At 41.3% G+C, this 26,621-nt stretch overlaps 1 protein-coding gene across 1 annotated transcript; it reads left to right on the top strand.

Moving 5' to 3' along the window:
• On the top strand, positions 1–25,227 carry STYX (serine/threonine/tyrosine interacting protein). Its single transcript, XM_048854186.2, has 11 exons — positions 1–174; positions 14,054–14,086; positions 15,125–15,178; positions 17,616–17,713; positions 18,519–18,579; positions 20,288–20,324; positions 20,959–20,998; positions 21,077–21,127; positions 21,807–21,879; positions 23,104–23,197; positions 24,029–25,227. The coding sequence occupies exons 1-11, from the start codon at positions 118–120 to the stop codon at positions 24,100–24,102; spliced, it is 672 nt and encodes a 223-aa protein (XP_048710143.1). The 5' UTR covers positions 1–117; the 3' UTR covers positions 24,103–25,227.
• The last annotated feature ends 1,394 nt before the right edge of the window (positions 25,228–26,621 follow it).

Here is a 26,621-nt window from a genome sequence, read left to right as displayed (position 1 = left end):
AAGCAGCATGGCGGCCGGGTGCGAGCCGCTGAGCGCGCCGCCGCCTTCCCCTCCTGCCGTGGCGGGGCCCGCGGGCCCGGTGCCCGAGTAGCCGCGCCGCCCGCACTGCGCCCGGCCATGGAGCTCGCCCGGCCGGCCTTCCCGGCGCTGCCGCAGGCCAAGGAGGACTCTGAGGTGAGCGGCCCGGCCGCGCGCTCGGGCCTGGGGCGTCCCCTCCCCCCGCCCCGGCCCCGCTCCCGCTCCCGCTCCCGCTCCGCCTGAGGGGCCCGAGCGCCGCCGGATCGGCGCCCCCCTTCCCGGCCCCGGCATAGGCCTTGTGTGCCCCGGCCTGCCCCGCCACGGTCCCACGCGGCCCTACCGCCTCCGGGACAGCCCCCCCCCCGCTTCCTCACGGGGGCCTCCTGCCCCCCCGGGGGGCCCCGTCACCCCCATCCTCTGCCTGCCCCTGGCATCTCCGCTCAGGCCCCCCTTCCCCCTACGGGGGCGCTGGACCATTGAACCCCCTTCAAGCCAGCGGGTGGGGCAGCCCCCAGGTCCCCACAGGGTGCCTAGGGACCCTCCCTCCCGTGCCTCCTGATGAGTAACTTCTGTGAGGGTCACTGCTGAGCCCTCTGCTGCTTGCTACTGAATAGACCTGCCCCCAAGGTCCGACCTGCCCCCAGGCACCCGCCTGGCACCCCCGCCCCCCCCCGGCACCCCACCCCCCGCCCCCCCAGGCACCCGCCTGGCACCCCAGCCTGCCACTGACTCTAACGCCTTCTCTCCTCTGTGGGATCACGAGGGACTTTCCACCAGCTGCTGTCTCCACCTGCCTGTAAGGTTGCCCCTGATTTGATAGCGTGGGCTGCAGGACAGTTGACTGCTACCTCACTTCTTAGAAATTGAAGGGGGGTGGGTCACCTGGAAATCCCCCTCTCCAGATATGTGGTGGTTACTAACTGAGATATAGTAGAAACAGTTTGGAGCACTGGGTGATCCTTTGTTGAGGAAATACTTCTAGTGTTCAAGAGCTGTGACTGCCCTGCAGTTTAAGACAGGTGGCAATATTGGCTAAGACAAAACTACTCCTGGTGTGGTGTCAAAAGAGCGAGATCAGTTTGGTGTTTGATTTCTGAACTTCGCTTAAATCTGTAGTGCCAGTCTTGGCTAGGGGTAATGTGTTTTCATATGTTTCAAACAGGCACAAGTGTGCCCCTTTTGATAGTGTCGTATGGATAGGGCCCTACCAAATTCACAGTCCATTTTGGCCATTTTTACAGTCATGGGATTTTAAAAATCATAAATTTCATGACTTCAGATATTTAAATCTGAAATTTCCTGGTGTTGCAACTGTAGGAGTCCTGACGCAAAAGGGGGTTGTTTGGGGGCAGGGGGTGTTGTATGATTATTGTAGGGGGTTTGTGATAGTGTCACTATTACTTCTGTGCTGCTGCTGGTGACGATGTTGCTTTCAAATCTGGGTGACAGGAGAGTGGCACCTGCTGGCCAGGAGCCCAGCACTGAAGGCAGCACCACCAGCCGCAGCACGAAAGTCAGGGTGGCAGGGTGCTGTGTGGTCGCTGGGTTGGCAGCTACCCCTCTCTGGCCATCCAGCTCTGAAGACAGAGCAGAAGTAAGGGTGGCAATATCACAACCCCCCTATAATAACCTTGCGACCCCTCCACCCACAACCCTCTTTTGGATCAGGACCCCCAGTTTGAGAAACACTTGTCTCACCTGTGAAATCTGTATAGTACAGGGTAAAAGTACACAAAAGACCAGATTTCACTGTCACGATGCGTTTTTCACGCCATGAAATTTTTAGGGCCCGACATATGGGGAACACAAAATGCCACTGCATTTATGGTTGGATGTTGACAGTGTCCAAAATCTTGACAGTTTTATAAATTGCTGCATACTTCACAGATGCTTTCAATTATTACATCCATATTGATGGGAATTATTGTTGCTTGCTTGTTTTGTATTATGGTAAGCTATTTGCAATACCTATTTTACTATATCTGTTTTCTTGTTTTGGTACTATTTCTTTAATGTACTTTCCCTACTAGGTCTGGTAACTCTCTAAAATTTTAGACACGTTCTCAAACACAGTTGTAATATGGTTTGTATCTGAACTCAAGTTAAAAGTTGTGTTCACAACCCCTGCAGGGTAGTCAGTAGTATATCTGTTTGTTTAAACAAAATATCTGCCCATTTCGGAGCACTCATGCATGCTACCTACAGCTGTGTCCAGAAGTAGTTAACCAGAATTGTGGTTGATGACATTTTAAACTTCAGTTTTAGCTAGCATAGTTTAAAAGGACACTGGGGTAAACCTATTTTGAAAATAAATATCATTGTTAATGTTACAGCGATTTTAGTTCATTAAAACTGAAATTATAAATCTATTTTACTTCTCACTGTTCGCATTTTTCAGTGCAGATAATGAAAACAGACTAATCCCTCATAGTTCTCAGACATTAACATAATACCATAATGTTAGGGCTGTAAATGTGACAGGAAAAAAGTTGGAAATATTTTTTTAAACTGTGAAAACACTTCTATTGATCACAGGTCTTGTAAATGTTTTTACAAAATGTAAATTGTGTCTAACTTGCATCCCTTCAATCCCCATTTGTAGGGAGGCGTAAAGATTGTAATACCACTGATGTTAGAAAATATCTTTATAAAACTAAAGCAAACTGACAAGGAGAAACCTAAAATCACTTATGATGCTATAAAGTCCAGTGCTTAAAATGTACTTTGGAGAAGCAAATGAAGTAAATTAAAATTGTCCAATCCACAAAAATAAAATAAAATCAGTGAAAGCTGAAACTTCGTCTCTTATACACTGCCACAAGAAGGTAGATTAGTACAAGTAGTATAACAATACACAACTGTTGAGACTCCTGTAATACCTAAGACTAGTGTGGTAGATTAAGTAACCATAAAATATCAAAAAGAAAAGGAGGACTTGTGGCACCTTAGAGACTAACCAATTTATTTGAGCATGAGCTTTCGTGAGCTACAGCTACTTCATCGGAAGAAGTGAGCTGTAGCTCACGAAAGCTCATGCTCAAATAAATTGGTTAGTCTCTAAGGTGCCACAAGTACTCCTTTTCTTTTTGCGAATACAGACTAACACGGCTGTTACTCTGAAACCTGTCATAAAATATCACAGTTTAAAAATGATCAAGAATGTTGGGAATGTCATCTGATAGGAGCATCAGTATCTTCACCCTAAGTCACAGTGGGTACTACTTTCTGTAATGTAAAATTTCCTATTCGAGTTCATTTCTCTCTGCATAATATCCAAGAGTAAAAATCAACAGGCCAGTTGATTTATTTGGGATGACCCTTTCAGGCTGCATATTGCAGCTACTAGCCTTGGATAAAGATGCCTTTCAGAGCTCATCAGTGCCACCCTTCAATTAGCTAGAACAGGGGTTCTCAATCTTTTTCTTTCTGAGGCCTGCCCCCAACATGCAATAAAAACTCCATAGCCCATTGTGCCCAAGAACTGGTTTTCTGCATATAAAAGCCAGGGCCAGCGTTCAGGGGTAGCAAGCAGGGCAATTGCCTGGGTCCCCATGAAACAGGGGGCCCCGTAAAGGTACATTGCTCAGGCTTCAGCTGCAGCCCCAGGGATTTCAGTCCCATGTAGTGGGGCTTCGGCTTTCTGCCCTGGGCCCAGTGAGTCTAATGCTGGCCCTGCTTGGCGGACTCCCTGAAATCTGCTCGCTGCTCCCCTGGTTGAGAACCACTGAGCTTGAAGGCTTGCATTAAGAAACCCAAGGCAGCATTTACCCTTACCTGCTGGGGTGAGGTTAAGTTCATCATGCCTCAGCAGCATTTGTAGTCTGCTACCTTCTCAGGGACTGGAAATCATTATTGGCTCTCCCATATGAACACACAGAGCCATTACTGGGGTGGCTCACGTTTTCTAATTTTTCTTTGTATTTACTTTAATTGAATGAATTTAGTGCTCATGCAAAGGAGGAGCTCAGTCACATTTCCAGGTAGACATAATGTAGGCAGGCAGGTGCTGTCATCAAGCTTCTGCCACACATCTCTGCCAGCACACATCAGTCCTGACTTGCATTATCTCCACTGTTCCATGCTGATGCACGGACTGCAGTAATGCTAAATTGTGCAATTTTGTGACATGAGCCAATAAGGTCTTGGATGAGACCACTTCTTTACTGTTTTCCACTTGTAATCTGATTAGAAATTGAACCCATATTTCCAGCTCACAGAGCCATCGAGATTCCTATGGAGAATGTCTTTATCTATATTTTGTGCATCTTGATACATACTAGAAATATATCACAGTTCTGGCAAAGCGCATCTGGTAGATGCTGTGAATGTGTATTAACAATTATAAGCATTTGTTTTATTATGGATCAGTAATATTGAACATGTCAAAGCCTTCTGAATAATGATTTTACATGCTCCAAAATCATTTTAAACCTTAATTTCTCATGTTCTTTCAAACCCCACCCCCCAAAACCTCAAGTAATTAGCCTACATCTTCTAATTATTGCTTGCCAAATTCCATGAAAAACTGCAGACGCTACACAAGGGGAAAAATTGGTATAACTTTTTCTACATTCCTGTACCTTAAAGGCACATTGTCAAGTACCCTAGATCCAAAGTTCATCCCGCTTTAACAATTTGATTATTACTGCTTTAAATTCTTAAAACCTTTTGGAGAAAACCCTCTGCTCAGATGCTGAGAAATTAAAATAAAAAACACTCACTTAGGAGCTATGTTTTGTACACATGTTTCCTCTGCTGGTTCTACAGCAGTAGTTAATACACTGTTCCCCAGAACCCAGGTGTAATAACTGATGGTGAATAGAGGAAGGAATAAATAAAGAAAAATCGTAATTTCGAGAGACAAAGATAATCGGTGTTTGCCAGAAATGTAGAAAAAAGCAGGATTTATGTAATTGAAACAATGGAGACCCTTAAACATACTTGCAGTGGTAATTACTGCTAAAATATTTTAGTTTGAAGAAAAAAAGAGCTAAGGATTTAAAATTTCCATTTTGTAGTCGTAATTTTTTGAGTTTGGATTATAGTTCAGTATTTGGATGCAGGTGCCTAAAGTAAACATTCTTAATGCGGAGTTCAGTCTCTTGGTGCAGTGGCTCTCAACCTTTCCAGACTACTGTATCCGTTTCAGGAGTCTGATTTGTCTTGTGTACCCCCAAGTTTCACCTGACTTAAAAACTACTTGCTTACAAAATCAGACGTCAAAGTACAAAAGTGTCACAGCACACTAGTACTGAAAAATTGCTTACTTTCTCATTTTTACCATATAACTATATAATAAATCAATTGGAATATAAATATTGTGCTTACATTTCAGTGTATAGTATATAGAGCAATATAAACAAGTCACTGTATGAAATTTTAGTTTGTACTGACTTCGTTAGTGCTTTTTATGTAGGCTGTTGTAAAAGTAGGCAAATATCTAGATGAATTGATGTACCCCTGGAAGACCTGTGCATACCCCCATGTACCCTGGATGAGAACCACTGTCTTGGTGTATTTTGCATACTAGTTATTGCTTTCGTCTATTATATTATTCCATATAAAAATAATTGGGAGGACTCATTTTGTTTGGCAAACAAGTGTTTGACAGTGGTAAACATTCATAGCAACACTAATTTTGTGTCAGTTGTCTGTGGTTTAAAACTTTGTAATCTGTCTGTTTTGCCCAGATGGATTACAACTATTCTGTATAAACATTTAAAAATATAAGAAAAACTGGGAACATTTTCTTAAGCTTTCACTTTTACATGAGCTATAGATTACTGTAAAATGAAACCCAGCAAAACCCCTCTTAATACAAACTTTAATACCTGCTGGTCTGTGGGCACTTAAAAAGGTTTTTTCTGTTAAAATGTATGATCAGCATACCCAAATAAAAATCAGACAGAGCAAAGACTTAAAAGAAATGCTACATGATGCTAGCAAAGGATACAAATTAAAAAGAAAACAAATCTTGAGCCTGATTTCGCAGGATGTTGCCAAAATACATATGTCAAACGGGGAGCATTTCACAGCTGCAGAAGCTGATAATCCTCTCATACTTTTTTAATCTACGGGCAACCCAGGATCTACCCTGCCCCAAAGCCCCACCCTGCTCACTCATCTCCCCCCGTCACTTGCTCTCCCCCACCCTCACTCACTTTCAGCAGGCTGGGGTTGGGGCTGGGGCCGAGCAGTTTGCAGTGTGGGAGGGGGCTCTGGGCTGAGCCTGGGGCAGGGGTTTGGGGTGCAGGAGATGGTGACGGGTGCAAGCTCTAGGAAGGAATTTGGGTGCAGGAGGGGGCTCTGGGCTGGGGCAGTGTATTGGGGTACAGGGTGCTGGCTCTGGGGGGGTCAGGGCTGGGGCAGAGTGGCTCGGGGGGGTCAGAGCTGGGGTGCAGGAGAGGGTATGGGGTGCTGGCTCCAGGCGGGGCTCAGGGCTGGGGGTTGGGGTACAGGTGGGGGTTGGGGTGTTGGCTCTGGGAGGGGGCTCAGGGTGCAGTTTGGGGTACGGCCTCTTGCTGGGTAGCACTGACCTCCAGCGGCTCCCAGTCGGCAGCGGGCACAGCAAGACTAAGGCAGGCTCCCTGCCTACACCGGCCCCATACGAGTCTTAGAAGGGGCCAGTTTGCTGCTGCCCCGGGGGAAAGGCCGGGGGGGCATGTGGCTCTGTGCACTGCCCCTCTCTGCAAGCACCACCCCCGCAGCTCCCCCAGCCAATGGGAGCTGTGGGGGCAGTGCTTGCAGGCAGGAGCAGAGTGCAGAGGGAGATCCCTGCTCCAAGGGCCATGCTGGCCACCTCCGGGAGTGGTGTGGGGCTGGGGTAGGCAGGGAGCCTGCCTTAGTGGCAGCCACGCTGCGAAACCAGAGATTGCAATCGACCGATTGGTGACCACTGGTTTAGACCCTGCACCTCTGTGGAGCTCTATTGAAGTCAGTGGGAATCCCAACAGCCACAGAGGTTTACTTGCATGCAGCAGCTTCCAGGAGCATGGCCTAATCTGAAAAGTAATTGTAAAAATGACATTGTGAGGCTCCATGTTTATTGTCTCATCACTGTCCAAATCAATGTGCTCCATTTACAAGAGGTGCATTTTCTAACTACAGTCCAGTAAAAACTCAACCTTTTTCCTAATTAGATGTAAATAAAAACAGTTTTAAACAATCTTAGTAAAAAAATCCCTTCCCTGGTGCCAGTTGCAAATGTGTTCACTTCCTTAATATTTGTGGTGTTATCCTACTAGATGTTCACAGGTTCTCAAAGTCATCCAGACAATAGAGTAGCAAGACCCCTATTTTCATCCTGTTGAAAAAAACAAAAATTCTACTCCGATCGTGCCTAACAGTGAGAGGCAGCACTCTGCCTTCACCCTCCATCATCTGTTGTTAATAGAATATTGCATTGATGTAATCTAATGGTTCCAAGTTAGTGTTTGTAGATTGTTATGGGATTTCTTCCAGACTAATGCAACAAGGTGGAGAAAATAGCACACAAAACAAAGTATTTGTTCTTGCCATCTCTCCTTCCCTTATGGACATTTTTCCATTTTCTTTCTAGTTTCCCTTGTCTTAATTTTCTTTGTTTACTCTTTTCCTGTTTCTTGAAAGGACGTGCTAGCCCACTAGCACACTTTCTCTTTCCTCTGTGTGTTCCCTCTTTCTCTTCAGTTATCTTTACCTGTTTCTGTTCCGTCTGCTTCCTGCCCCATGAATTTCCCTGTTGTTTAGCCTTATTTTCCTATCCATTCCCCATTGTCTTCGTAGTCAATTAACTTGCTTCCCACCTCTGCTTTGGCATTCACTCTGTATTTTCAAAGGTTAAAATATTTGTATGGCAGTTTATATGGTGCACTGGAGAAGTACTCTGCAAAAATAGTTGATTTATCTACAGAAAACAAATTGTTAGAAGCTTATTGTCAAATGCTGCTTCTGTGGATGTGCCTCTGAGCAGCGCATGGATGCACTAGAGTCAAATCCTGTTTAACCATCCTTAGAAAGATCTGTGTGGGAGTTGTGTTCGACACCTTCTCTTGCCCAGCTCCATTCCTTATAGAAAGCCTATTTGTACCTGCTTGGTACTACCCTAGGGCAGCTCCTTTTTGTGGCTACTAAGAATTTCAATCCCTGGTAGGAAATGGAGATTAAAGTAGCACATTTTACAGTGACAGAAAAGGTGGTTGTCAGTAATATTCAGACCTTTCTCTTGAATATATTTTCAGCAGCCTAACTGTGTATATCTGATTAATGGCAAAACTAAGAATCAGACTAGATGAAATTCATATAATTGGATGTTCAATCATCACTTTATTAATGCGTTTTATGGCCTTTTGGCAGTTGTATTTTGCACTCCTATTTAGAAGTGCCATCAGCACAACCAATTTAAGTTTTATATATGGCCCTTAATGCACGATATCACAATGTTTTATGGAAAAAGTGATTAGCTAATGAGAGAAGAAAGATTTCAAGATAAGTACAGGGGGAAAGAATTAGAGGATGTAAGTGAAAGAACAAACCCACAACCATGGAGAGTTGTGGTGTGAGGACAAGATGCTAAAACTGTCAGAACAAACTAATAGTAGAAAATGAAATGAGGGAATTAGGGCAAAGTAAATCAGGTTTCCCTCCTGCTGTTCAAATTCATTGAATTTGGAGGGAGATAGGAAATTGAGAACTGTTCCCTAACCACTGGATTGTGGGATATTCTGATGTGGCTCTCTATCTCTCTTCTTGAAGCTGTCCATTTTGTATTAAATAATTATTTATAGGGCCAAAGAGAGAGAGTGAGAATGACTCCACAGTCCAGTAGGTAGGGCATGTCCCTGAAAGTTCAAACCCCACTCGTCAGGTAGAGAGAGGAAGTAAACTGGCATCTCCCACATATTGGGTGAGTACCCTAACCAGTGAGCTAAAGGTTAAAAGGGAGTCTGCCACTTCCTTTCCCCAACCATTTTGTGTGGAGTTAGGCTTGTGCCGCAGCTGCTCTGGAAAGAAATGGTGTAGGCACCAGACTGCAGGAGAGGTTTCGTGGCTGTGAATTGCAAGAAGAGAGAGGTGTCTCGCTTGCAGCATGGACTTAAGCACCTAAGTCTGAGAGAGAAGTGAGGCTTAGGACACATCCCTGTCTCATTGGCATTTCCCATTGGCTAGCTTAGGTAGGCAACTGCCTAGCATCCTGGCTTGTGTGGATCCCTTTCTTAGGCATCTATTTCCCCCATGTGTTGTATAGGGAGCATTGCAATGACTTATGTACTTTTGTGGATCCCTAGACCATGATATCAAGGATAAATTGAGATAGTAGCAATGAAGTCAGACTGTTGTGGAGCAGGGGACTTTCCCCTAATGGCCCATACCCACCATAAATATAGTCAAAATAAGACTTGTTACATTTTAGAATGTGGACAGGATAAGACTTAACTCTCTCCTATAATTGGACTAAAGCCTTTGACATGCCCAAGGCTCCCATCTGGTTGTGAGTAACAGACCCATCCACACTGCAAACTGTAACCTAGTCAGGGGGACAACTGTAATATAACCAGATTTTCTGACTTGGTTGTAGTTATAGTCCTAGATGGACCTCAGGACACTTATTTAGTCTCCATTGATCCAGTAGTAGGAGGTTACTGTATAGCAGGGGTAGTCAAACTTTTTGGCCTGAGGGCTACATCGGGTTTCTGAAATGGTATGGAGCGCTGGTTAGGGGAGGCTGTGCTTCCCCAAACAGCCAGGTGTGGCCCGACCCATATCCGATCACCCCTGCTTCTCGGCCCCTGACGGCCCCCCCGGGACTCCTTCCCTATCCACTCGTTCCCTGTCCCTGACTGTCCCCGGACCCCTCGCCTACAACTTGGCCAAACTTGTTCCTCACGCAGGCAAAGAGAGTTTGTCCAACAGTTCTCCGGTTATTAATATTAAATATAGAAGTCAGTGTCCCAGCTTGTGTGTTAATAGCCATCCCTTGCTTCAGAACACACATTCTCTCTCGTAGTTAATGCTTAAATACAAGGTTGGCTTATTACATGAAACACCAGGTTTTCCACCACCTTTTGGAGCTTGTGCCTCTCATCCAGAATACAAAGTGTTTCACAGGCCACCTATGCTACTGACCATAATCATGAGCAGGCACAATTTTTTGACCTCAACAGGACCAGAAAAGATTACTCTTCATGGATTGCTTGCTCCTCAGCCAGAGCCGAGCTCCAGGAAAGACTGACTCACGTGCAGTGTGGTTGAATGCACTCATAGGCCTTAGCTATCAAAGCAAACATGTACCATTTCAGTGACGCACTGTCATGGTGCATGCGTGCATGTGAGTATTTGCACTTTGTCATACGTGATTTTTTTAATGGCGTATGTGCTGTTTCATAGAAGGTAAATGCAGGCAAACACCACACACTGTTTAAAACTCCCTCACATTCTGCACTCTACACTGAGCCATTAGCTGGGGTTCTTGGGGACACACAAGTGCAGGATTTATGCTGTGTATTCCTTTTAGTTCTTTCACAACTCCTGCAGTCCCCCTACATTCTCTCTGAACAGCTGTGCCTCTGAGCCACAATCCAGTTTGGGATAGCTGGTTATAGATGAACAATACCGCTTTGTAAGGCTTTTCTTGATCACCTTTTACATGGCACTCTTCAGCTTGGTGATTTACAAACCATAGGAACCATTTAATCTGCTGCTGAGTTACATTCACTGCGTGGATATAATCTACAAAATGGTTAACAAAGCTTAGCCGTATTACTGTATCCAGTTGGCATGTCTTAGTAGAGTTTGTTTTCGTAACAAAATTCCCACGTTCTGTCCGATCTGAAAGGAGATGCTTACTATTGTTTGTCTGCTGTGTATCTCAGGCAATATGCACAGAGCATTGTCACTCTGGAGAAAATAGTGATGGTGGGATGAATTCTTTGGTGTGAGACATCTGCCAGGGCTTAATCTACAGACAAGGATTTTTTCATATACTTTCTGTACGGTAACGGAATAATCTTGTGTTGTTGAGTGCAAAAGCGCTGGAGAGCTATCATGAAACCACCAGAATAATTCTTGCACTTTATGTTAGAATCTTTTAGTAACTAATTGTGTGCTTTCGGGTAAAGAAGGCACTTAATCTGAGAGAGCATCTTTCTGATACCTACTGTCCAAAAGAGATCCCAGTAGAGAATGGCTTTTGTACCCTTAAGACTTCCCAGAGACATTGGAGACTGATGTCTGGAGAGCACACTGTGACATTTTTCTTCATTCGGAATACCTTCAGGTCATCCCTATTTTTCTTTCCCTGGACTGTGTATTGCTAATTGCTGCCTGCTTTTCTTGCACAACTACATTTTCTGCTGCAGCATTTGGCCCCTATTATGATTTGTGCCAGCTTTCTTGTTTATGCTCTGTTTAAGTATTTACACAAAAAGGTGTGTGTTGTCCCTAGGAAAAGAAAATGAGAAAGCAGTAGGACTCAGTCTTGCCTGAATATAATTGATTGTATATTTAATGCTGTAATCCTTCAGACCAAACTTCGAACAAGATTATGCACTCTGTGTGCATTTTCACCATATTTTAGGTTAAGACTGTGTCTTCTAAATTTAACAATACAAAGCAACTAAACACTGTTTATCAAAACACACAAGTGTGTTTGTACAACAGGTAAAGGACACCAAAAGCATACATAAATCATAGGCCTTGTCTATATGGATAATTAGATCAAAATGAAAGCCTTTGTGGATGTTCTCATTTTGGTTTCAATCAGGTTTATTTCAGATTAGCTTAAATTGATTACAACCATGTTTAAATTAAACTGAGATAAGAATACACACAGGGCTTTCACTGGTTTAATGAAACTAGTGAAAATGTGTGTGTAGACAAATTTTTAAAAGGGGAGGTTCTTTTCAATCTACCTAGGTATCAAAGGAAAGATACTGGCTATCAATATGTCCACACTTTGTCACACGCTTCTAACTATCCAAAGTACTATAATAAACTCTCTTCAGATTTCATTTCCAAACAAATATAAGACTAGTACAATCAGTTATATTCAGGCAGACTTTCAAAGCAGTAGGACTGATTTTCTTTTTCCGTGGACAAAACCCACCTTTTTGTGTAAATAAGAAGAAATCCTTAAGATGATCACCAGACATTCAAAACAAAGGACACAATCAACTAAAAATCACATTTATCTCATAGAATGTACCTTCTATTACAAGTAACACATGATTAGTGTAAATGGAAGATAACTTTTTAAAAGTTGACTAATGTATTTACTTTGTGCATTTGGCAGTGTTTTCTGTGTAATCAGTTTCACTGCAATCCATTTTCCTTGTTTGTGTAGTCTTTTCACACAGTAATAGGGAGAATTTTTCTTAAAAAAAATTAACTTACTCTGCAGTTCCATATTTTAATTTGAATTGAACTTCCCTCAAATGCTGTCTCAGATTCAATTCCGCAATCCAGGGGCTTAGGGAAAATTTTTTACTCTGATACCCAAATCCCATATAATCCCTACTAAATATCATTTAGTCTGTAAAACCTCACTGAGTACCTATTTTTGTTTTAAGACATGTATCTAAGTGAGGGAAGCGATATATTACGTTGTTAACAGTATTTATGGCTCCCCCAAATTCCTTGAATTGGCCATACTGCGATTTTGGGACCTGAAGCTACTGCTCCCACTTCTGAAATCTAGGGGTTACATTCCGTAATTCTTTCCTTGCGATATAAACTGCTACTGTAACCCTGACACATTAAAGTCATGGTCAGCAGTTGTCCAATACGTATGTCTTTTTATATAACCTATTAATTTTCCAAAGGGGTGGTGGGAAGGGGAAAAGGGATATTAGCAGAGCCCTGGAAGGGCAAATGGGAAGAGTTTGTATAAATTTTAACAAAGGAACTATTAGTGCCTCCATGGAAGGCGGATTGAGGAAAGCTTATGTAAATATACACACACTGTGGCAAACTAAGCAGGTGTGCTTATCACCCTGTTCTCTTTGCATATATGTTTTATTCATTTGCCCTCCCCCCCCCCCCATTGCCTTTTTAGATTGTAAATTCTTTGTGTTGGTAGAATACCTACCATGGGGGGCGGGGCCTGATCCTGATTAACCCCTAAAGTATTGGAGAGCAGGAGATAATTCACATGGGATAGGGAATGAATGAGTGAACAGCAGGAAGGGATATTGGATTGTCAGGGAGGAAAAGAATAGGAGTTGGACAGACTGTGTTGATAGGTTTTAAAACTCAGCTCTGGCAGTTGTTCTGTAAGGCACAAAAAAAACGGGGTGGGGGGAGATTGGAATGCTGGTTCCAGCATCTGGAATGTGCAGGTGGATTGAGGGGATGGTACAAAATGAGCCAAGGCAGGCTGTAGTGACCTTGCACTGGCAGAAATGCATCCCCACAACAAAACTTGGAAGGGGTTGTGATGGTGCAGGAATCTGATACACTAACTAAAAGGAATATTCAGGTCCTTCTGGCTTGATGCAAGGAGGTGTGCATACAAACCCATACAATTGTCTAGGATAAAGAAAAATGGAAATGACTTTTTTGTGGCTTACTCTGCAGTGGAATTGGCAAACTGTGTTAATATAGAGTAAGTTTCTGGAATTGGCAAAGCTAATATCAAGTGATGGATTATATGGTGTTACCTGCAAGATTCCTGTTGATGTGTACCTTTGCCTATGTTATAGCCATAGAAACATCGCCTTTACCAGAATTTTGTATCCCCCAGGGCTAATGCAGAAAACTGTTTAGACACAGGTTAGGCTTGATCCACTCATCATGAAAAGTTTTAATTTCACTATTCCCTTTGGTTGGAATTCTGCTAGTTAGTCCAACTTTCTTTGCTCTGGCAGTTTATTTTGACCCAAGATGCATTTAGTAGAAGATTATGAAATGGCAGGCAGCTGGCTTAATTTAGAAAATCCATTTTCCAGCAATCAGACTATTTCACAATGTGCTTGTTTGTTTTGGTTGCTAGCTTTTTTTGCACATTCCCTATTGTGTGTGTGTGTGTATGTATATATATATTTTATTTTATTTTTTAAAGGATTGGACCTATCCCATGAGAAGAGAGATGCAGGTATGACACTCTAATTTGTTCATTTGAGCCAAAGCCCAGTGGCTCATTCAGTAAGTACGTGGAGTTGCCAAATGAAAGACTTGAGTTCAAAACTAACCTCAGGCTCTTAGATAGCAGGCTGGCAGTTTTGCAGCAGATATGCCTCCTGGGGAGGGTGCATGCTACATTGTTCTTGAATTCCCCACCCCTAGTGGCTAGCATAGAGTAGTTACAATATATAGCAGGAGGATGCTAGCAATCTCTTTTGCTGGACATGTGCTGTGTTCTATTGGAGGTTTAAGTATGAAGCTAGGGATTTTTTTAATGGGGGAAGAGGAATGAGGAGAGGACAGTCTAGAATGAAGGGTGTCTGGGATCAGTATTGCAAACGTAAATTTAAAAAACACTATTAATTGGGAATCTTGTTCTCTCTCTCAACGCCTGAAATATACAGTTTTCTGTCTTCATGTATGTTTTAGAGCATGGGAACTACAAATAGACTAGAACTTTGCTTCTGACTTAAATTCATTCAGAAGCAGGTGTTCTCAAATAGCAGCGTTTGGGGAATTTAAGTGTTAGTACCATGACCTTTCAGCCAAATCCTTGCATAAAATAAAGCTCTTTGGACATGCCTGAAAGTGAGATTGAATGGAGGGAGGATAACTGGATACAAATTAATCATTTGTTCCTAACTATCATATAAAGTGAAATAATTTATGTAAACTGAACATAAGTGAGCTTTTGGAATACCTAAGATGACTTGCCTTCATGCCAGCTCACAATTCCACTGAAACCCACAAGGTGCGGCAATCTAACTTGAACTTTGTCCATATAAAGGATTTGATTTCTCTTTCAAAAATAAGAGTCTCTTTTTATGGATCACATTTCTTTTACTTTACAAAACTTTTTTTCCTAGTCCTGTTATAAATGACACTTGATAACATGTCCCTCACAACATGATAAATTACTTGTTTCCATGGCCACAGTTGGAGTTGAGAGCCCAATGCATTTTTAACTAAGTTTTTTGAGTTGATGTTTAATGTTTTTTTTTCCCCGTAGGAAATTTTACCTGGTTTATTTTTAGGCCCATATTCTTCAGCTATGAAAAGCAAGGTACGTTTTTAAGAATATTCTCTTCTAAGTAAAGTTCTAGCAAAATTGCTTTTTGCACTTTAACATAAAGAAAAAGGAGTACTTGTGGCACCTTAGAGACTAACCAATTTATTTGAGCATAAGCTTTCGTGAGCTTGGTTAGTCTCTAAGGTGCCACAAGTACTCCTTTTCTTTTTGCGAATACAGACTAATACGGCTGTTACTCTGAAACCTGTCACTTTAACATAGTTATTGTGAAAAAGTAAATTGCATATAGTTAATGTTTACACAACTCTCTGAAGTCTTTCATATATGAGCTCTGTATAAATGAGGCAAGATAAATGAGGTAATTATCTTTTATTGGACCATCTTCTACTTTCGAGCTACACAGAGCTCTTCCTCAGGTCTGGGGAAAGTACTCAGGGGATACGCCTACACAGCAAAGAAAACCCTGCGGCTAGCCCATGCCATCTGACTCAGGCTTGCGGGGCTCTGGCTGCTTCATTGCTGTGTAGACTTCTTGGCTCAGGCTGAAGCTTGAGCTCTGGAACCCTCCCACCACACAATCCAGCCTGAGCCCAAAACTCTACACAGCAATGAAACAGCCCCTCACGGCCCAGCTGCAGGTGTTTCTTTGCTGTGTAGGTATACCCCGTCTCACAGCTAAATACATGGTCGAACAGATAGTGTAGCATAAGAAGTTAGCATATATTCCAAGGGACCGTTCAAGGTGGAGTGGACTGTTAATCATCCCTTTTAGAATATGTGCTAACTACTTATGATAAACTGTCTGTTCCACCTTGTATTTAGCTGACACTGACTACCTTTCCTAGACCCAAGGAAGAGCCTGTGTAGTTTGAAAGCTTGTCTCTCTCATCAACAGAAGTTGGTCCAATAAGATATTGCCTCACCCAGCTTGTCTTTCTAATACCCTGGGACAGTACAGCTACAACAACTCAGAATGAATAACGTATTGTCATAAGAGAGGCCAGACTGGGTCACACCAAAGGTCCACCCAGCCCAGTATCCTGTCTGCTGACAGTGGCCAATGCCAGGTGCCCCAGAAGGAGTGAACCTAACAGGTAGTGACCTAGTGATCTCTCTCCTGCCATCCATCTCCACCCTCTGACAAACAGCGACTAGGGACACCATTCCTTGCCCGTCTTGGTGAATTTATCCAGTTCTTTTTTTAAACCCTGTTATAGTCCTAGCCTTCACAACCTCCTCAGGCAAGGAGTTTCTTATATTACCTGCTATGGTTTGTCAGATTTGCAAACTCAAAAAAATGTGTTAACTCGGGCAGGATGAAGGTAATCTGGGGTTACAGGCACATTATGACATGAGGTTCCTTGGCCTGTGCCCCTGTGCTGTGGCCCCACTCCTCCCAGAGCAGTGAGTCTTGGAATTGGCACCCCATTCTGATACGTGGGGCAGTTCAGTTCACACCTCTCAGCTGTTATTTCAAGCTGTCTGCAGACTCAGGTAGACATTTTTGTATCTGTTGCACCCAGTTCATATTTTTGAGCTTTTCTTGACAATCAGGAGAGCACAAAACTTATTTTTAAACAAATGAAAGCTGAGTCTCATGAAATCACATGCCTACGATGTTAACTCCTGAAGTCAGACCCTGAACTCAGCTACAGTGATTTATTCACTTGCCTCTGCCGTATACAACTACGCTACTCACTCCAGACAAAAGAATCTGTAATACTAGATTGTATAAACAATTTTTCAGTGACTTCCCCTGAAGGTGATGAGAATTTATTAGTGATTTCACCATAATTAACAAAATTTGAATTTATAGATTGACTTCTTTTAAAAGAACTTTACATAGATTGTGGCAAGCAGATATTTCTGTGAATGCTCCTCTGTACTTTGTTCAGACAATGGATATTGTGCCACTGAGAGTTATTTCTCTGTTAGTGTTAAACCATAAATCAGATCAGTCAATATAATATTTATGTAGTGTGAACTAAGCGGTTCAATTTTAACATATCCCAGAGGCAGAAAAAAAGTTTGCAAAATTACATCATATAGTTCAGAAATATAATTTCTCGCCTGTTATGGACTGGTTCCATCAAGATTCAGTGTTAGCAATAATATTACCACATGGCACATGAACTTGAGAGAGATTTCAAGAAGTTGAAGGGTGTGTTGGGGGTGGGGAAACCATTTTTTAAACCCCCTCTCTGCTTGATGCTTTTTTATCCCTGCTGCCAGGAGCATTCTCCATATAACCCTACATTTGATAAAACAGTTCTTCTCTTTATCTGACTATTGGAGGTCTAGTCTTAAATGTATTAACTTTTTATATACTTGCCTGATAACCCCAATCTAACATTTCACATAGATCATATTTTAAGGATAGCATGTCATTTTTCATTATAACTCTTAATATGCTACAATAAAAAACATACTTGTTCTTTAAAAAGTTTACCTAAATTCTTATCTTTTGCAGCTACCTATACTTCAAAAACATGGAATAACCCATGTGATATGCATACGGCAAAATATTGAAGCAAATTTTATTAAACCAAACTTCCAACAATTATTTAGGTAAGAAATTAACATAGCAGCATTCTGAAAAATAAAACAATATTGAAGATCTTATTTTGAAAAGCTATGCTTTAATTATATTTAATGGGATTTTTAAAGGTGTTTTCCTTATTGCTAGCATGGTCCTCTCAAGTAATCGTGTTATGTTCATATTAATCGTTTGAAAAATGTCACACTAAAATAAACAAGGGTGTGTCAGATATTCTCTAAAATGTGTATTTGTCTCACCATGCCACAAAGTACTTTGTGGTATACCAAACAAATACACAAATAGTCTCCAACTGTCTTCCAATTACTGATCTGTCAGTTCTGGTTATAGTTTGTTTTAGTAAGTTGAAACACTGTTGCAATAACAGATTCAAAGACAATATATGCAGCCTTCTTGTGGCACACAGGCCCCCAGAAGAGAGTTCAGTACAATTTAACATCTTGATAATACTGGAAATATGGAATAGTGGTTCAGCTCCATTATATATAAATTCATACCCAGCGTGGTCCTCTGCATCTCTGATTCCTTAGCGGTTTTGCACTGCATTTTGGATCTCATCCTTCCAGCTGAGAACTGGATAGGATCCTTCAGATTCAGTCAGAACCTTTTAACGGCCTACAAGGGTGCTACATTCCCTGTAGTCCTGGAATTGAGACAGGAAAATGAGGCTAGCTCTTTTATATGGCATTGTACAACATCTTATGCAGTTTTCTGAATGACATTGCAGCAAAGCTATCTTCCAGATTTACTGTACCCATTAAAGAAAAGGCAATATGTAAGACTGTTTTATGCTTACAGTAACTGTTTTAATTTCAGGTATTTAGTCTTGGATATTGCAGATAATCCAGTTGAAAATATAATACGATTTTTCCCTACGGTAAGTATCTTGGTCTGTCAGTTTGAGTGGATTGTGGATGGAGCAGTTCATAGTCAGATTTTCCAAAGTGACTAGTAATTTTGGGTGTTGCAGTTTTTCAGTGCTTAACTTGAAACATCTTATAATGGATTCTATTCCTGGCTCTGCCACTGTCCTGCTTATTGACCTTGATCAGGTCAGTTTGCCTCTCTGTGCCTCAGTTTCCCCATCTGCAGAACTGGGACAATGATACTGACCTTTAAGATCTGCTGATGAATAGTACTATATAAGAGATAGGTGGTGGTGGTGGTGGTATTATTATTATTATTTTATTATTAGCGCTTGATTTTCAGTGGGTGCTCATCTCTTTCGGAAAAGCAGGCCCATTTAAAGTATCCTAAGATGTGTACCCAGAATTACTAGATATTTTGGAAAAGCTTGGTTTCTAAGAATCAACCCTATATTTTTTTCCTTACAGCAAATGTTAGTACAGGTCAGCTTAAAAAATGAATTTAAATTTTGCACCATTCAGTTTCCTTTCATTTTCTGGTAGCATATCTTAAACTACTTTAAAGGTCTTAAAATGCAATATTCATAATAAAAAAAATCAATCATTTAAATATCTAGTTACACTCTGGAACATTAAACAGAAAAATGTGGTTACAGAAATGCTGAATCTCAATTTGTACACTTTGGATTGTTTGTTTTTGAGAGAATTGAAGCATTGTATGGGAATTCCCCCCAAATTAAATTGTGAGGGAGCGAAATCACATCTGGTCTTGCATCTTACAGTAGTCCTAGTGTTTTCATAGCGTGGACCACATAATAGCCACCCCCTTCCTAATCATTAATCCAATGTACTACTTTGCAGCTACTTGCCTTCTCCCCATTCCCCTGCACGTGCTGCCCTGCGGCCTTGTCCTCTTTTCTGCCCTGTTCCTTGTAACTGTTTTACTCTGGATATGGCTGTAGACATTCAGGATGGCTCTTGTTTGCTCTCCTATGTAGCTATGACCCAAAAAAGAGATGTCTCATTTCCAGCTGCTTTTGAAGGTTACTGGGCTCTTCTATGCAGTTAAGAGACTGGGGGCTTGAGCAGCAGCTGGAAACAAGGAAGAGCCAGCACTATTTGACCATCTCATATTGGTGTTGGTCCAGAGAGCTCTTTAGACCACAAATCCCATGTTGTTGGTTGATTAATAGAAACCTACACAAGAGATTTAAAAAGGTGGCTTTTTACAGTAGATATACCGACATCAATGTAATTCTTCGTAAGTACTTTATTGTGACCCAGATTATATTTCTGTTGGGTATTTTGCTTTTCATCTGTTCACTTCCAGATAGCATAGGCTGTTTGCATCGAATTGTCATGAAGTATCTTGGGATCATGGTGGGATTATAAATAACAAACTTTGTTCATGGTAATGCTTAACTAAAATGTGTTTAATTTCTGATAATTAATTAAATCTCTTCAGGTAGCTCTCAAATAACTGTCCACCAAAACTTTTCTTTGTATTTCAAAATTCTCATTAAAAAAAACAAACCCTAATTTGTATGTAGAACAGTTAAGTGACATATTTAGCATGTAAAATCTTGAATCTTTACATATTGACTAATGATGTTTGGTGTGAAAACTCTCCAGTTTTTAAATGTAAAAACGGTGTTAGTATTTACAGCTCTAGTTGGAACTGCATGTCTTCATATAACCAGCTCACTCTTTTCCCTATAGACTAAAGAATTTATTGATGGAAGTTTACAAACTGGAGGTAAGCTTGGATTCACTTTTTCTTTGATTTACCTAATATCCTAATAGTTTGTTACGAAGCTTTAAAAATCCACTTGTTTAGTTGTGTGTATCTGGGCATAAATACTTGTAACTGACAAGTACCGAAGTGGGGATTTCCCAAATGTTTGGGTTTTTTGGCTGACTGGCGCTTGTCATTTTGCGTGCTCATGAACCTGGTAGTGGAATTAGTCTTAACACTGCATTTTAATATAGGCCCAATACAAACTATTCTCCCTCCCTTCCACCCAAACTTGGTTAACCAATCTATTCCTAGAGCAGTCTGTCCACTGCAGATTTGATTGTGTTCTGGAAATTGATACAGATTCATGTGCTTGGATTTTTGTTTTTAAATATAGGGCCTTGCTCCTCTACAAGGATCTGTGCTAACAGGATCCCAATTAGTGATCTAGAGTGAAGTATAACAACATTTGTAAGACACTAACCTATTATTCTTAAGCAAATACCTTGCTGTTGCATAGATGTGTTTAAGGTGAAAAGCTGGTAAACTTGGGAGAGAATAATTTTTATACAAGTGTGTGTGTGTGTGTATATATATATATATATATACACACACACACACACATACCTATACAAGGTATTCTCTGTCCTCTCAGGAAAAGTTCTTGTCCATGGAAATGCAGGGATTTCTAGAAGGTAGGAACCTTTCCCTTTTTTCTTTTGTTTTTTATATGCAATATGGTTTTTTTTTCTAAATAGTTTGTTTCTTTTCAGTGCTGCCTTAGTTATTGCATACATTATGGAAACATTTGGGGTGAAGTACAGGTAAGAAAAGTACATTTAAACTGATTTGGAATTTAGTTGTCTTAAGTTATCTGTAGAAATTAAAAGTTTAATTTAAAATATACTTATGGGACATTGGTCCATTTGCAGTTTAAGATAACTGCTGCCTTCCCAACCAAGTACTTAATTGTAAATGTAAAGTAATGATTTAACTTAGTAGTATTATAAAGAATTTTCAAAGAGACATACACTCTGTGGCTTTAGGGCTGAAGTCAACCTTTAACTCTTGGGGGTTGAGAGGAGACTTTTCCCTTTGGGCAGATTATCCCAATTGCCTGCTTCAAGGTTGCTTTCAGCTTTCTCTGAAGCGGGTGGAGACAGGATACTGGACTAGATGGATCACTAGTCTGTTCCAGTGTGGCAATGCCCATGTTCTTACCAGCTGTAATAGTCCCTTGGGGCCTCTGCCACCCAGTGCAGTTTAGAGATGTCCTAACGCTGTGCCTTGAGACCAACCTTGTGGCCTTAGGCAAGGGGGAGCCTAAAGCCACCTTCTCCTACACCCCCAAGCTAGTCCAGGTACAGAAGGGCTAGTTCTAATGGTCTTTTAAAGAAAAGTGTTTCCCCCTAAGAATTTAGAGCCAGTAGCAATAGACTGGTCTAGCTGTATTTATTTTGTCAGTCCAAAGAGATGAGTGCAGAGATCTTTTTTCTCGTTAAGGGATGCATTTACTTATGTTCAAGAAAGAAGATTCTGTATTAATCCTAATGCTGGATTTGTCCATCAACTTCAGGTAACATTTTTTCCTGGTTATAACTTAAATCACATGGCTTCCTTTCCCGCCAGTTATGTATATACTTATGCAACTAAAAATCAGTGTTTCTCAAGTGGTTTAAAATTAATCTAATTAGAATGTTTGTTAGCATACTCTGACACTTGTTTATCTGGAATTATGGAGGGTGGGGGAGAAGAGAGCTGTCACTTTAATCAGTTACCAGAATCAAACTTTGAAAAAAGCAACTTCAGACATCAGTAAGAAATGAAAATCTGTTATTTCATACATCATCTTAGGGCTTCTTAACTACTGGTTAGTCGGCAGACGGGAGAACTTCAAAGCAGATACCGTGGTCCACAATCACTCCATTTATTGGCATCATATCGGAGAACAGAAAATAGCTCAGTAGTAAAGTTTGACATCCCTATACCACCAGCTTTAAATAGATTTACCACCAGCTTTAAATAGGTCTTTTGCGTAAATGGCTGGGAAGCCTGGGGTGATCTGCTGAAATGGGCTTGTAATAGTTGTCAGTCATCCACTTGGCTGCCTGGTGGTGAGACTATTTATTTAGTTTTATTTTTACAGTATCTTATTTATAGGAAGCCTCTCCTTGTGCAGTCATCTTATTTCTAAATTTGTGGCATTTGTTTGCAGTAAAATAATACCTTGTCTTCATCTTCACAGCCCTATGCAATTGCGCCCCTGTCTAAAATCGCTGCAGTTGTCCTATATTGACAGTTCAGTTGCTTTATAGTCCAGTCCCCTCCCTGGAGTAACACTGCCTCCTTTTCCCGAAACATCCTTCCTTGAGAACCTGTGTTCATGCAACCTTTTTCTCCTCTTTGAGTGCGAGCATCAGAGGGGTAGCCTTGTTAGTCAGGATCTGTAAAAGCGGCAGAGAGTCCTGTGGCACCTTATAGACTAACAGACGTATTGGAGCATGAGCTTTCGTGGGTGAATACCCACTTCGTGCAGCTACTGTTAGGTGGATGCCATCTCTTTCCTCCACCCTGCCCCGACTGTCTCAGTTTGAACACTAACTGCCACAAGAAAGAAAAATGGGGCTAACAAGATGGATGTGTTCCAATAAGCATAACTCGTTTACTAAACGTTTTCATTCCCATAAACCCTCCTCTAACCTTTGTCCTAAGCAGCTTTCTCTCTAACTTACAGTCCAGTGTCTCCTTACTTTGCAAAGGTCCATGCTTACCTAGTAGCAATATGTCCTTATTTTTTTAGGAATATGAAGCCATCTATCTAGCAAAATTAACTATCCAGACGATGTCACCACTGCAGCTGGAGAGATCACTCTCTGTTCCACCTGGTACTACAGGTAAGAAGTCTCTTCTGTTCTTTGTAACTACTCTCTTGTCTCCTAAGGACAGTTATGTGGCTTGGTTTTGTGAAGTGATTTCCACTGGCAAAAATGGTCAGGCTTACCTGTGCAGTGCATCTGTTTCTCTGGGTGAAAAATGACTTCAATTGGTATATAGGAGTTACTTGCAATCTTATGTTTAGGATGGAGTACTGAAAATGCTCCACTTCCCCGATATACTGGAGAAAGGGTAGCTTTGTGGCATGCATCCCCAGAACCTGCTGAAAGCCCTGAGCTACGTGGAGATCCAGATGGGAGGGCAGCCAATAATCAGAGCATATTCCATGCCTAAAGCTAAGGCAGCTTTGCTTGGGAGGGAGGATTTTGCTGTGTTTCAATTGAGAGAACTGGGCACTTTTAAAATGTTACCTTTAGTCTCCCTCCCTCACGTCCCAACAGTGGCCTCTGATCAGGCCAGGCAGGGAGCACATGCCGTGATGACAGAAGAGTGAGGCTTTAATAGCCCACACCCACTGCACGTATTCAGATATGATTTTCCCGTTGCTTAATTCTTTAACTTTATTAAAGACTGAATTTGAGCTGTTTGCTGTAGCCATGTCCGGTAACAAAGTGCACTTGAACGTTTCACGGTGGGAAAAGTGTTGCCTTTGTTGGAGGAAGACTAGTCAGAGACCAAGAAAGGGAAGCTTCACCCCACAAGGTGAAAGTTTTGGAAGGTTGAGTGTGTGCAGATTTGAGTTTCTAATGCAAACTGTCTTGTGATCTTAATGATGATAGGTGCTTATAATAACTGACTTCTTAAAGCATATTCTCGAATTTTTTTTTTAGGAAGTTTGAAGCGAACACATGAGGATGAGGAAGAATTTGGAAATATGCAAGCGGCAGCAGCACAGAATGGGTGACGTAGAGCACCACTATTCCTAGAGATTGTGAAACCCTGCACGTGGAAGTGAAGAAAACTAGAAAAGATAAATTAACACAAAACAATGAACACACCCAGAGCTTCTTTTCAAATACATGTTGCTTCCAGATGTAAATCTGCCTCTGCAACACACACACAGCAACATTTTAATATGTTGGACTTCTTGAATGAATAGATGGCACTGATTGTTTTATTCCTTTTTTACACTTTACAGTTTTATTCTATACCAAGATTTTTGGACTTGCAAAGAGGTATTATTGCAATAATGCACTTTTCATACTTGAAATTTCTTTATTTGTATGATATAAAGTTATTACTTTAAACAAAATGCAAGCTGGGGGGATTTGTTTATAAAGTTATTTGTGTAATTTATAACAAGAGACTTTAGTAAAGAAAAGTTTGCTAAAATTCACTGTGTTCTAAGTATATATTGCAGCTTAGTTACTCCACTTTTAGAAACATACAAAAAGTGGAAATATATCCTGTTTTTACAAACTTCTATATACCTTCTGCTGTTAGCAGTTGAAACCTCCTCAATTATCTGAACAGCATTGACTTTTTATCCTCACGATAAAACCCCACTGGGTACCAATTTATCTTTGAATACACTGACTGCCCTCTTGTTAGTCTTTGAGAAGAGGAAATACTGATCTAAAAACCTCCATTAGTATAATGCAAGCTAATCTAATAACGGTATCTGGTTAGAGTAAATTATTAAATTAAAAGGGTCATGTATTAAACTAAGCAAAGGGGAAACCACCATCTCAACTTGATGTATACTAGGACTGAAATCTTTCTGTTAGCGAGCAGGAATCAGTATAAGGTTTTGGCAAACTTAGTTAAGTCAGCCAATAGTGGATGTAACAAAATTTAAAATAGAACCATTGCCTTCCAACTCATTTCCAATGCCTTTCCCGTGTATTGTATCAAACAAGGGAACCTTCGGACAAGTAGTGGTGAAAGCATACTACAAGACAGTAGCCTGGTCGACCGAATGGAGGAACACTGATGTTTCACTCAAACACCAGCGAGTGTCTCTGCCATTGAGGATAAGATCTATGCACCTCCAAAAAGGTTAAAATTAATAAATTCTGTTTAAAAAACACTTAGCTGTGCAACCTTGATTTTTCTCAAGCATTCGAGTCAAGAATTGCCAAGGTTTTTCACACAATCTTAACGCCTATCCGCTTATTTCATCAGTGACACCTCTCCATTTTCTGCAACTCTGTGTGCCATCTGCTTGTATGTCAACCAGATCCATGAAACAAAAGATGTGAATGAAAAAATAGTTCCTTTAGAGCCCTGCCTTACTGAGCACCATAAAGGTGGTAGAAAAATAACTAGATGTTCAGGTAATTAGACTGTGTCCTTCTTCAGAACCACAGGTGGAGTGGAGTGAAGATTTAATATACTGGCATTCCTGACTTGGGTATTTAAGAATCCAACCTCTGCCTGGTTTTCCTTTATATGGCCATCCTGTCCTATTGCAAGTTTCTACAACCTTATAAACTATATATTCTATGCACATAAATTTCAACTTTTACTTTAGTCAAGCAAGTTACTAGGATTAATATAATAATGGGATGAAATTATAAAGGTCAAACTACATGATCTAATGGTCATTTTTTACCTTAAACTCAATGACTCTATATTGTTCCAGTCAATGTGCATTGAGTGAGTCATGACTCTTGCACACACTAGATAATCAGGTCAGAGTCAGGGTTTTTGCATCGGAGCATTGCCTCATTTGGTGTGCACGTTCCCTATACTGCTAAGATAGCTGGACTTGCACACTGCAATATTCTTTTGCTTAGAACATGGATTAAATGCTGTTAAATCATAACTATACCCCTGAGCATGCACCGTGAGACCTTCGTATCTTCCTAACATGGTCAAATCAACACAGAATTCAAAGGCACTTCGCTGGGTCACTGTTTTCCAGCCACCTGCACTTTCTACTCCTACCCATTCTGGTGATACATTTGTGTGGCTGGTTTTGGTAATGGCTGAACTGTTTAATTTTTTTAAATCTTGAACGTAAATATCAGCTGGAGGAAGTTTTCAGCCTCCAAGGTGAGTGTTTCCATTATATCCATTGTCAGTCACTCCAAGAGCGCTACCAGCAGCTGTAATCCAGTGTGACGAAGTTCTCCTAATGCTTATAATACATCTTTTCTTTTCTTTTTTTAAATGCTGGGAGCCATATTCTCAGTATTCTGCATGCTTTATTACTCATCCCATAATGTTACTATGCAACTTATGGGCAGTGGCATCTGCCACCCAGCATGTTCTCAGCTCATGGAGTGTCTTCCAGAAAAGGGAGGTAGCTGCAATATAAGCAGAGAAACCTGTCGAATAAGCAGTTATGCACAATGTGAAGGCAGTACCAACAGTGAGGGGTGGAGAAGCAGAATGCTGCTGCTGCCCCTAGAAAATACCAACGAAGACAGATCTGGACATGGCAAATGTAGGCTGCTATCAAATAAGCTGCAGCCAGTT

Source organism: Caretta caretta, chromosome 6 (assembly GCF_965140235.1).
Source record: "Caretta caretta isolate rCarCar2 chromosome 6, rCarCar1.hap1, whole genome shotgun sequence".
In the NCBI taxonomy this organism is placed as follows: domain Eukaryota; kingdom Metazoa; phylum Chordata; order Testudines; family Cheloniidae; genus Caretta; species Caretta caretta.
The sequence above is the reverse complement of the archived record's forward strand: the minus strand, read 5'-3'. Positions and strand labels throughout refer to the sequence as shown.